General features: G+C 34.2%; 1 protein-coding gene across 1 annotated transcript; it reads right to left on the reverse strand.

Moving 5' to 3' along the window:
* Positions 1–78: 78 nt before the first annotated feature.
* On the reverse strand, positions 79–13355 carry nt5dc3 (5'-nucleotidase domain containing 3). The gene is made up of 14 exons (XM_055192600.2): positions 12941–13355; positions 11484–11668; positions 11052–11126; positions 10921–10976; positions 10743–10833; positions 10505–10642; positions 9818–9878; positions 7240–7342; positions 7014–7115; positions 6584–6665; positions 6402–6488; positions 5921–6061; positions 3957–4021; positions 79–3431 (listed from the first exon to the last, which is right to left on the reverse strand). Exons 1-14 carry the CDS (start codon positions 13221–13223, stop codon positions 3170–3172), a joined length of 1731 nt encoding a protein of 576 aa, XP_055048575.2. The 5' UTR covers positions 13224–13355; the 3' UTR covers positions 79–3169.
* Between the last annotated feature and the right edge of the window lie 41 nt (positions 13356–13396).

Consider the following 13396-nt stretch of genomic DNA (forward strand, 5'->3'; position numbering starts at 1 on the left):
TAAAAAACCATTTGTTAAATTACTCCGTGTCGTATTAAGAAAATCTGCCTTGGAAAATACAATTAGACATACTGGATAGACTTTTAATCCCAGCCCAATTATATATATTGAGCATTTTTATTTCACAACCAATAGCATTTAATAATCAATTACAAAAAATAATGCACCAACAAATAATTTAATTCCAGTATATTTGTAATAAACATCACAAATAAAATACCCTTTAAATATTGGTTATAACAAAAAACAGCTTAAATACAATTTTTAAAGGCAAATATGTCAAAAAATCCAGCAATGGTACGGTAAAAAACAACAAAAACAAAGAGGCGATTTGTACGAGTAGATAAACATAAAATTGTGCGTTATTAAAGCATAATCTTTTATTGCTGGCCTCTCAAAACAATGATAAAAGTAAAGTAAGAGCAACAATAACCAACATGCCATCATATAAAAAGTACAATACGCTCCTTCACATATAAGTAAGAATTGTATGGCCACCTTAAACAACAATAAATATTCTTCTATAACTTTAATATCTAATATGTCACACAATGTCCCTCATAAAAAAGTGTTTTATTGTCATATACTGCAAAAGCACTGGATGTAAGGCTAAAACAACGAATGAATATACTGTATGGGAGCAATTCAGAAGTGACAAACTCTTTTCTACATGCACATTCATTTAAACATGTGACACTTCAAGTATTTTCTCCCTTTTAATAAGCTTAATGGAGGTGAACTCACAAAGGCCATCGATGAACATCGAACTTCAAAAATAAACACTGTAAAAAAACTTTACCTACTCGTACTATATGAGGCAAAATCTTTAAAACAGCACAAAACTAGTCAAATACTCTTCTGTTTATATACTGTACGTCAGTTCATCCCCAGTCATTTAACATGGTGTCAAGACAAACTTTTTAATACAAAAATAAGGTATTGACAGCTCAGGAGTGTGATGATTATCAAATGTTAAAATACAGCATTTTCTTCTATACCAGATTAAGACACATTTACAATTAAGCAATTACAAGTAAGCTACACTGTACAAGGTGAAAGTTAGATCTACTTAAAAAATTACTTCAATTGGTAACATCTAAAAATGTAACTTAAAGGGACACTCCACTTTTTTAAAAAACATGCTGCCGCAACATGGCTGCAGGAGGCGCAATGATATTATGCTATTTTCGGGCACTACGTTATATCTTTGTGCCTCCTGCAGCCATGCCACGGCAGCAACGTCCCCGATCACCACGCCAGAATGAGAGCATAGTTCCTAGACATATCTGCCTAGAAAATCACAACGTTTAATTTTTTGTCTGTCTTAATACACGATGCAACCACGGAAGAGTAAAGTTTTAAATAGGAAAAATATTGAAACTCTTTGGTTATTTTTGAGCGCAATGCCAATGGTCCAACCAGAATCAATGGATTGTGCTAAGCTATGCTAAAAGTGGTACCGCAAGACCCGGAGATCGGCTAAATGGACTCCAAAACTGTAAAAATCAAATCACTCCGGGGGAGCTGGAAATGAACATACCTTCCAAAAAAAGTGGAGTGTCCCTTTAAGTTTTTCACTTAAAGTGAGGCATACATCACGGGTCCGCTTACATCAAAGTCACCGTCATGTTTTAACAGTAGCCTTAAACGGATAAATTGCTATAGAAAGCGTGTTTCGTCCATGTTTGTCCTCTGGTGGCTATCATATGCGTTTTATAATTGAGAGGTGAGCTGTAGGTTGCAATTTACAATCTTACCACTAGATGTCGCTAACATTTACACACACCACTATTAAGTAAAAACAATTGTGTTACTAATATATGAAATCCAACCTTTACATTTTACAGTGTATTTGTAGGCTGACTTCCCCCGATACTGTAAACACTCCCAACTAGCCCAACACAACTCCAATTATTTATCTAATGGTGTAATATTGGGGAGGGGACTGTTTTTCCGACCAATGGCAGCTTTCAGGAAACCGACAATACTAGAAAACAAACAATCTAGTTTGATTATGCACACAAACTACATGCATATCAACTTTAATACCATACTGTGTGTACTTTAGCGCAGACCAACACATGAATTCTGTAAATGAGCAAATGTAAATGAAATTTAAAAATGAACACATTGGGTCTCATTCACTAAGCATGCGTACGCACAAATTTGTTCGTAAAATGTGCATGCAAACGTTTAAACTAACAATTCATGGTTCAACAAAACTTTCATACTTAAATTTGTTTAAATGTATGGAAAGACATAAGAACAACTTAGACCACACATACGCAATAATCATGAACAAGAAAAAATATATATAACACAGATAAATATTATAGGGTTATTTTTCCTTGTTCATGATTATGGTTTAAGTTGTTCTTACGTTATTGAAAACATTCAGAAGAAATTTTTATATACATTTTTTTCTTTTTGTCGATTTGTTAGTTAAAACGTCCGAACGCATATTTCATTAACAAATTTGTGCGTACGCATGCTTAGTGAATGAGACCCACTGTCTTATCCACTTTCCTTTAGTTTAAACAGTGGTGGCTTGTGGCTACTTTTCAGAGGACGCACGAATGCGAAATTCATCAAAACATCGTCATGGGTGTGGATCGTCATGACAAAATATGTGTTCCCTGCATCATGTGAACCTATGTGCATTCATGTCAAAATACGTGCCTGCTACAGACGCTTTGTAAGCGTTTATGATAAAATGGATGTTCGCTTTTACTAAATACTCATGAACTTATTAGACGCATATGCAACAGGCACATATTTTGACACGACATGTGACGCACATAGGTTCCCATTATGACATGAAGAGCCAGACACATGACACCTGCCGCCACTGAGTTTAAAACCAAAATTTCATTTTTAAAGATATAGTTCACCCAAAACATGCCTTTAATTTCTTTAGTTAAACCAATAGTAATGTATAAAATAAAGCAATTTGTAACCTACCCCATTATATAATAGCATTTTATACTTCAGCTGTTACACATATTTTTGTGCATCAGAGGACATCTAACCCACAACACCACTACTATCGTTGAATTTCACTATTATTAATTATGTTAATAATAGATTTTCAGTTTGATCTCCAATGAAATATAACATACCGTTACATTAGTAACACTAAAGACACACTAATATCGGTCTCACATCCTCTCTACTCTGATCCGGTCTTTATCCTGTGGCTCTGTATGTTCATGGCTCCGGTGGTGGTTTGCTCAGGCCAGATAGGAGACTCGTGCTGCAGGGGCGTGCGTCTGGGGTAGAAGGTGTGCTGGAGATCGTAGTTTAACAGACAGCTGAGGGAAGCCATGTAGATATCGGCGAACCTTGAGAGTCGACGCGAGAAGTAGGTCGGGTTGTGGTACGTACGGAAAAGACTCCCGAACTGGGCGTTGAAGACGCCTTTAGCCCGCAACCTGCCAAATTGAGTCGTTTAATGTTGTTTCAACATCACCCGTTATACATGTTGTTAATATCTTACAAAAATGCCTGACAATAGGTCTTAATATTTTGATAAACATTTTAAACATATAGTTGTGGTTTCCCAGACAGGGATTAGCTTAAACCAAGACTAGGCATTAGTTTAATTAGGAAATATAACTAGTTTTAACAAACATGCCTTACTAAAAACGTTACTTGTGTGCATTTTGAAGCAAAACAAAGGGCACTGATGTATTTTATAATATGTCAGAGCAAGTTGTTTTCAGTTTGGGCAAATCTTACATTTATTTTAGTCTAGGACTAGTCTGATCCCTATCCAGGAAACTGCCCCATTGTGCCACCAATACAAATGCTAATCTACAAATAAGAACTATACATTGGCAATGTATATATATATATATAGGAGTTCATACATTTACAAGATGAGTTATATATACACTGTATGATTTTGTATGGCTGATGCAGAGTAAAGGTCTAAAGATTAATGTAAGATTAGTTACCTCATATCCTCCCGTTCATTGATCCACTGCTGAATCACCGTTTGTGACGCAGAGTCTCTGTGCACCTGCCAGATAAAAGACAAATGCAACCTTTCGTACTGCGAATACTCAAACCTGATTACTGGTCAAGGCTGGTATTAAAGATGGTAGACATCTGCTTTGATCACAAGGAAAACACACTAACACTTAACAATCATATCACTAAATATATTTGTCAGACAGCTATTTACATTACAGTGAATATGTAGTCAATGGAATCAATCTAACGTAGAAACAACTGCAGACCTGTGCGCAAATATCATCTTATGACAGGGTTCACGTGTGATTCATAAAACATTTGTATGCCGCTAATTTCATTGTACAAATGATTGTACGTTAATAAATAAAACTATTGAAATGTGAATATTACAACCATATAAATAAAGCCTTGTACGTACAGTATACGACATGAAAAAAAACGTAACCCGCCCACGCAAAGAAACCTCATGGATCCTGAACTTTGATCTTTCAAGTTTAAATGAAATAGCTAGATCACTGAAGTGAACGAAAAACCAAGTTACCCTTTTTCAAACAATTAAAGGGGACATTTCACTTTTTTAAGATGTCAAATAAATCTTTGGTGTCCCTAGAGTACATATGTGAAGTTTTAATTCGAATATCATATAGATAATTTATTATAGCATGTTAAAATTTGTAGGTGTGAGCAAAAATGTGCCATTTTGGGTGTGTCCTTTAAAATGCAAATGCACTAAATGTCAGTGTCGTGTTTGGATAGTGCAGATTAAGGAGCAGTATATCCCCTTCTGACATCACAAGGGGAGCCAGATTTCAATTACCTATTTTTTCACATGATTGCAAAGAACGGTTTACCAAAACTAAGTTACTGTATTGATTTCTAGGTTGATTGAAGCACTGGAGACCCAATTATAGCACTTAAACATGGAAAAATCTGATTTTAATGATATGTGCCCTTTAAAAACATAATTATTATATAAGAAAATACTTATATATAGGGATGCCTAATGATTATTCGCGACTAATCGTTCAAAGAATAAAAGTTTTTCTTTACATAATATATGTGAGTGTACTGTGTTTAATAATTATGTACACACACACGCGCAAGTATATATTTAAGAAATATTTGCATGTGTATATACATTTATATATAATATATAAATATTTATTCTATAATTTTTTTATTATACACATGTATTATTATATACAGTACATCCACATATATTATGTAAACAAAATTCTGCGTACGATTAGTCACGACAAATCATCAAATCCTTTAGTTATTGCAAACCATTCCAATATGCACATTTATAAATGCACATTTTAAATATTTAGATAATTTCAATATATGAAGAGTTATAGAGATAACTCTGTTTTTTTCAAAAATCTTGTATTTTGATTGTGCATTCCAATTAGTATCAATCAAACTGCAGTTGTTGTTTTTTTATTTAAGCCTTTATAACTAAAAAATACAGCTAAATGTCACAATAAAACACAATAAAAACATGATAACATAATAATTATAAACAAACATTGAGTTCTCTCGTTTTGGAACTAAACTCTTCATATCTTGCAGCCCTTTTGAAAAGTTGCTACTTTATATCAGTGGTTCTCAAACTTTTTCAGCGTGCGGCCCCCTTGTGTACGGTGCATTCTTTCGCGGCCCCCCCAAAGAAATTTTATGACAAAAAACAGTTCAAAAAACTTCACATTTTAATTAAACAAAACATTAAATTATACAAAGTAGTGCTGCATTATTTTTTTAGGTTTAATTTCACAGAATTCATGATAAATTAATGTATTTTATAAAAATGTCATAAAACTGGGGCCCCCCTGGCACCATCTCGCGGCCCCCCTGGGGGCCCCGCACCCCAGTTTGAAAACCACTACTTTATATATAGTACACTATAGAAAAGTGCTTTTTTTGATGTGCCTGCTGATGGTCTAACCTGCATTTGTTCGAGTAGTCCGGTCAAGGCCTGCAACCAGGTCATAGTGTGGACATATTCCTCTGTGTTCATCATTTTGATCTCTTTACGTAGCTCAGGAATGATGGCTCCTGTTCTCCAACCGTGCTTTAGGGTCAGGTCCTACACACAAAGGCATCACTTTCATTACAGCACAGTTTGCAAAATCACCCCAAAACAATGCTTACACACATAGCTAAGCGAAACATTTAATATGATGCATAGGGTCTGCTAGGACCTATTATACATAGATACATTTTATTACAAGTCGTGAATCACATCTCCCATGCAGGGCTCTATTTATTTGGCAACTTATGAGGTTAAGATGGTTAATGACAGTTAAGATGCTGACTTAAAAATCAACTCAGTAGGTTTTGTAGCAGAGCTATATGGATCAAACCAAATAACATTAAGCAGATTAAAAAGGCAACAATTTCGAATGCAAAATAAAGAAGTTCCTTACAGCAAGGTCACTGTAAATGTGATCTCCAAAGTACAAGACCTTGGAGCCCCTCCAGCCCGTAAGCCGTAAAAACTCATACAGGTTTCCCTGAGAACAGAAGAAGTAAACAGATGACTTTCCACGATTTTCAATAATGAACAGAAAGAGCTCGCAGCAAAACGCTGGGGCATGAACGATTGTACCTGTTTATAGATCTGCCCTTTCTCAAGGTGGTGAATCCTGTCCCATAACAACACGCCTTTATCAGTAACTCGTCTGAATGGCCTTTATAAAAAAAAACATGATGTTACCATCTCGATCCAAGAAAGCCTTGCATGCTACCTCCATGCATGTCATTTGTCATGCTTTTTTTTTTTAAAGTCCCTTTATGGAAGTCTTGGCACTCGGGTCAGGCAGTTATTTCAGTCATGCAAGACTAAACACCTATCTACTTGAATGGGGAAATACAGATTTAATTAAAAACACAATTTGATGATTGTTTTTTTACTGGAAGGTGGGACTTCAGTCGCCAGTGGCGCCATAATGGGCGTTGCATTTCCCCTATTCATAGTAACAGCAGTGCCCAATCTTGTTCTATCTATTATCTTTGTCTTGGATGAATTCACTACTTACTTTCTCCTGTCGTTGAAAAAACTTGGCTTGTCAGCCTGCACAATGACAACATCAAACAGGTCTCGCCAGTCTTTGCCAACTATGTAGTTCATCCCTCGATCTCTACAATAAGGGAATTAATGACATGGCATGAAAAGCAGGCAGTCCTAACATGTTTGTTTAAAATATGTACGAGAAGGTTGTATATCAGGTGATTTCAGTTGTAGTAAATCTTAGTTGCACTAACACGAAATCAAAGGGGCTGTTGGTGATCAAAAACATCTTCTTTCCGTTTCTGGAGAGCTTCCGTAAAACAGCATGCGTCTGTTCACCGTAACATATGTATTTCTCTGTAGATAAAAAAGACAATATTCACTATTAGGATTGGGTTAATAAAATAATGGTGCATTTTAAAAAAGCAATAAGGCACTTATATGTCTTATATAATACTTATATAATATGTCTATAGTCACAGATTACTATTTTTATGACATATATTAGGGCAGTGGTTCTCAAACTGGGGGCCGTGAGATGGTGCCAGGGGGGCCCCAGTTTTATGACATTTTATAAAATACATTAATTTATCATGATTTCTGTGGAATTAAACCTAAAAAAAAGAAGGCTATCAACCAACAGCCCCAATTTGTTTAATTAAAATGTGAAGTTTTAGAAAAAAATTTGTCAGAAATTTTCTTTGGGGGGGGCCGCGAAGGAATGCACCATACACAAAGGGGGCCGCACGATGAAAAAGTTTGAGAATCACCTTATTAGGGCTGTCAAAAGATCGAGATTAATCGAGATTAATCGCATACAAAATAAAAGTTTGTTTTTGCATAATATATGAGTGTGTGTATCTTTGTGTGTAATTATTTTGTTTATATAAATACACACACATGCATGTATGTATTTAAGAAACATTTATATATGTTTTTATTATATATGTATATATGTATATATATATATATATAGGCCTATTTTGTATTCTATTAATCGCGATTAATCTTTTGACAGCCCTAATATATATATATATATATATATATATATATATATATATATATATATATATATATATATATATATATATTTAGGGCTGTCAATAGATTAAAAAAATTAATCTAGATTAATCGCATGATTTCATGAGTTAACTGCGATTAATCGCAAATTAATCGCACATTTTTATCCATTCTAAATTTACCCTAATTTAACACTTTTCAGGTTTTTAATATTCTAATCATATATACATATATAGATGCTTTATGCAAATGTATGTTAACAACAGCCTGTTTACATTTTAACAGAATCACCAACCATTGTTTTGTATATGAATTTTCCTTTCAGAAGATTTTTCTTTCTCTATTTTTGTTTGCTGCTGCATCATTTGTGACCTGTGCTGGCAAGTTGAGTCGGAATTAGCAAATTTTAAAAAAATAGTTGTTCATATTTTGACATTCTCTATTAAAACATAGAACAATGCATGATTTGTTAACAAAATATGACAGAACTACACGTGTTTGAAGTTGAAAGAGTCAAATTACCACAAACATTTCCACATCCATACATTATATTACCACATCAATACCTTAAAATCACTGGTAAAACTAATAGATTTAGCACACACAAAGCAAAAACATCATCAATGTATGTTCAACTTTTTTTCCTTTTGTTTGATTGACATTGAGACAGACTGCTTAAAATCTAAGTGATCTAATATAATGTTACACATCAGATAGTTTTACCCAACAGTTAACCAAACATTTACTTAAAACATAACAGATTATAGAGCCTACCTGCGTGAATTCTTATCAAAACAGATATTTGTAAAACTGTAATTTTGTGTAGATGTCTCCAGGTCGCGCACTCGCGCGTCTGTGTGCACGCGCTTCAGATGTCAGTCAGTCAGCGTGAGGGGATCGCTTTTGAGTCTTGTCGCTCTTAATAACTCTTTAACATTAATCAGGTACCGAACTTTATCTCTCTTAATGACTATTTTAACATCAAGCAAGTCCTGCAGTCTATTTTCTAAGTCATGCATAAAAGCGAAACCAAAATGAATTGAGACGCATCTTTGTATTAGATTAAGCATTAGGAGGACGGTAACGTTACACCTCTCAGACGTATAAATAAAGATCATATCAGATGTCCAACGAGCATTTAGAGCATTGGATTTGGTAGACAATTTGCTTAATGTTCTTATTTCTATGAAAACCTTTTACTCATTTAGAGAGAGTCACATTTGTCTCTGTTCATACAACTATGGGCTGGACCAAGGGTCAAACAGAAATTGCGCGTTGCGTTAATCTCCGTTAATAAAATTAGTGGCGTTAAAATGAATTTGCGTTAACGCGTTATTAACGCGTTAATTTTGACAGCCCTAATATATATATATATATATATATATATATATATATATATATATATATAAAATATAGCATGGCCTCTTATTCCTTATTGCTTAAAGGGATAGTTCACCCCAAAATTAAAATGATGTCATCACATACTCACCCTCAAGGTGTTACAAACCTGTATAATTTGTTTGTTTTGCTGAACACAAAGGAGATATTTGTAATCAAGCAGGAAACTGGAGCACCATTAACTTCCATAGTAGGAACTAAAAATACTATGACAGTCAATGATGCTCAAAATTAGTTTGGTCACAAACATTGCGCAAAATATTTTCCTTTGTGTTCAGCAGAACAAAGAAATGTATACAGGTTTTGAACAACTTGAGTGTGAGAAAATGATGACACAATATTCATTTTTGGGATAAACTATCCCCTAAACTGTGTCTCCAATGCAGGTAAAAATATAAAAGCTTGAGAAATTACCGATATCTGCTTCTACTGCTCGATACATAAGGCCTCTGATGTGAACGTCTCCAATAGCCTCCTGGGAACAGAGATACAAACCAGACCCAGAATATCAAAGGACGTCAATGTGTTGCACTGAAATAACACACAAAGACCTTAAAATATACAGACGTGCTGCCAGCTGCCTTCTGTGAAAGCTCTCATTCATTTTATTTAAGGAAAGTGGTGTTTGTAAGGAACAGCAAAGGGAATACTTCAAAATTTGTTATTTTATAATAAAAGTTAGATGTAGGAAAGTTTTTTTCCAAAATCCATAGACCCAATAGGAAATCTGTATCATCTATAACTGCGTGAACAGATGCATGCGACACAGATGGTGCTTATAAATATTCAGACTAAAATTAGACCATTGCTGTTCATGCAGCTTACACCAAACTGAAATAGCAAAATGTTGGATCTATATTTATCAAAACCTAAATTTATCCAAGTGGGTTCTGATATCAGCAGTACCGTATATATGACTTGGAAATTGCTAAAATCCTAAAATCATTGATTTAAAAATAAATGCTTTTACGCTTGAAGTTTTCATCCTTTGCACCCACAAATGTAGAAAAGTCTTATAAAAAATAGATAATAAAGATCTATAATAAAGTAAAATACTGACCAAAAAATTATTTTACAGCTTTTTTGATCTTGTAAATATACCTTGACATCTTTATAGAGATGAACAGGCTCATAATCGATATTGTGCTTCATAAAATAATCATTCACGCAAGAGAGAAGCGACATCTCTGGAAGGGAGAAGATATCCATGAACTGCTTCATTGTGTGACCATGAGAACTCTGTACAGAGATTGAAAGAGCCGTATCAGAAAACAGTTAATATAAAAACAAAGACAAGCAAAAGAGCTTTCTGCATATAAGTGAACTGCAAGCTACAAACCTTGCCATAAAAGTCACTCATGATTTCAAGGGGTACATGGGAGCCCTCGTACATTGCAATGACCTCCTTATCTGGCACAGGATTAAGACCCCTAAAGAAACAGACATAACAGTAAGCGGAGACTAAAAACGAATAATTATATGATAATTATATGCATTATAGCAAATATTCACACTACCTGTATACTGTACCCAGTTGAATATAATGAAAGGCATCTATCTTCATTAGTAAGGCCTAGCATTCAAATGACAAAACGATTAGGCAAAACTTTCAAACCAATTGCATGAACAATCTGAAACACAAGCATACCTTTTGAACGTCATAGTGCAGACCACGGATCACGAAATTTGGGATGTATTCATATTCCCTCAATCCTTCAGGATACTGATATGAGAATAGAAAATGAAAATATATTGGTTTTAGACTTTTGGGGGAAATAAGCAAATAAATGAGTTATATACTGTATGTCTTTACAACAGAGAAATCAATTTTTTTTTTGCTAATTTTGAGAGAACCGAAATAAAAAATGCATTTCAAAGTTGCAAAAGCCAAACTGACAACATCTCAATGATCTTGCTGTTAAAGCAAAGTTATTAATCATTAAAAACTGTAACATAAAAAGACTTCATGTTCCTGTAAATACACATAAGGAAATAGGACTCAACAATGGTAATACTCATCCACTGAATACAAATTAACACATATAATCGATATCACCAATAAACTTCTGGATTCACTCACCCTGTGCTCCTGTATAAGAATATCCCGAGCGATGTTGAAAATGATGGTGTGAAGGTGACTGGAGTAGAAAGCCAGTGTGTAGTCATAATCAAAACCATAGATCTCAATGTCCTGCAGGCTCATCTCATTATTGGCAAAGATTGTGTCTGGATTGACAAAGTTGTTTGATATCACTGGTACTAAATCTGAGAAAAAACACGTGTGTGTTAATAAAGTATGGACTCTTTGTGTTTTTTATAGTTTTCTTAGACATATGATGAAAAATAATGCAAATTAAAATGATTAATTAAAACTTTTTTTGAATTACATAATTTCATGTGAAGATTCTAGGGCTGCATAATGATAAATCGCGACCAATCGCCTGCAGAACAAAAGTTCTGTTCACACACATATATGTGTGTGTACTGTGTAAAATAATTATGTATATGTAGATAGACACATATTTATGTAGAATTTTCAGAGAAAAAATATATTTATATATTAAAGGTATAGCGGAGGATTTTCTCAAATTTTAGAAAAGAACCACCTTCTCCACTTTTTTAAAAAATGCAATTGCACAACACTCTTGATTGACAACTAGGAGGACCAATAGTCTTGATGATCCACCCAGAAATAGAAAATCCTCCGCAATACCTTTAAGTATTTATATATAAAATAAATTATATAAATTAAAAATTTGTATACACAAGTAAATATTTCTTAAATGTGTGTGTTTGTGTGTGTGTGTGTGTGTGTGTGTGTGTGTGTGTGTGTGTGTGTGTGTGTGTGTGTGTGTGTGTGTGTGTGTGTGTGTGTGTGTGTTTGTTTGTTTGTTTGTTTGTTTATATATACATAATTATTATACACAGCACACGCACATATATGTGTGCAAACAAAACTTTTATTCTGCAAACGATTAGTCGCGATTAATCATTATGCAGCCCTAAATTACTTTCATAATAAAAGTTTTTTTCCTTTCATATTTTATAAGTACAACAATGTATTACAGCTGTATAAATTACAAATAAATCTTGAAAGTTTCATAACCTTAATATGAGATTAAGTTTTACTTCACTCATTGATTTCAATCCTTGACATGACCTTACTCAGTCAATATTAATATCAAGGATAAATTTTTTCACATTTTTTTACATTATGTCATACTGTAGATTGTTTGTAGAAAACAGTCAATTATATAAAAAATACTTTACCTGAGTTTTCACAAACTACATGTCAGCAAATATTCTTATGTAGTGCATAATAATAGTTCGGCTATTAGGCTACTTCAGTAAATGTAGCTAATATCATAAATATAACAAATGAGAGCATATACCAAATTTTCTTATTTACTGCTTTGCATCCCTAGACTGTCAGTAAAATAAAACAATATGTAAGTCTTCTGTATGACCATCACCTGTGATAACCTGTGGAGAAAATATGATCTCAAATTAACGTTAGATGATGAATTGAGGACTAACCTTCCGTTTGCTTTTTAGTTTCATTGTAAACAGACCAGAGCCAGCTGATCTTGTCGTCACTGGAGTTTGTGCACATGTTCGCTGCTGTCACTTCTCTCAGTGAGCTCAGCTTCTGGGACACGAGACCAGATTTCCGTCCCCGCGCACCAAACATCCACGGCGATCCGCTGTCGACCAAACATCTTCTGCTTTTTGTGTGCAGATACTTAAAGTTTGTGATAAGTCTTTTGAAGCTGTCTTTATTTCTGACGAGATTTGAAAGAGGCAATGACAAGGTCGACATACTTCCCCCCAATATCTGAGCTGTCTTCTGTATGACAGACGAGCTCGTTCAACGGTGCATGGTCTCAGCGTCTCAAATATACACATACATACTTCCGTCTTCAAACTCATTTTCATAATAAAGGTCTGAGGTAAAAATGCAAATATATTGGTTTTTGTAAACTATCTACGGCT

The sequence above is a fragment of the Misgurnus anguillicaudatus genome, chromosome 6, assembly GCF_027580225.2.
Source record: "Misgurnus anguillicaudatus chromosome 6, ASM2758022v2, whole genome shotgun sequence".
Taxonomy (NCBI): Eukaryota; Metazoa; Chordata; class Actinopteri; order Cypriniformes; family Cobitidae; genus Misgurnus; species Misgurnus anguillicaudatus.

Coding starts and splice junctions, on each gene's coding strand:
- nt5dc3 (XM_055192600.2), bottom strand. CDS start 13,223: ATGTCGACCTTGTCATTGCCTCTTTCAAATCTCGTCAGAAATAAAGAC. Junction 10,834..10,920: donor CAACTGGGTACAGTATACAG/GTAGTGTGAATA, acceptor CTGTTTCTTTAG/GGGTCTTAATCCTGTGCCAG. Junction 7,343..9,817: donor AGCAGTAGAAGCAGATATCG/GTAATTTCTCAA, acceptor TTTTATCTACAG/AGAAATACATATGTTACGGT.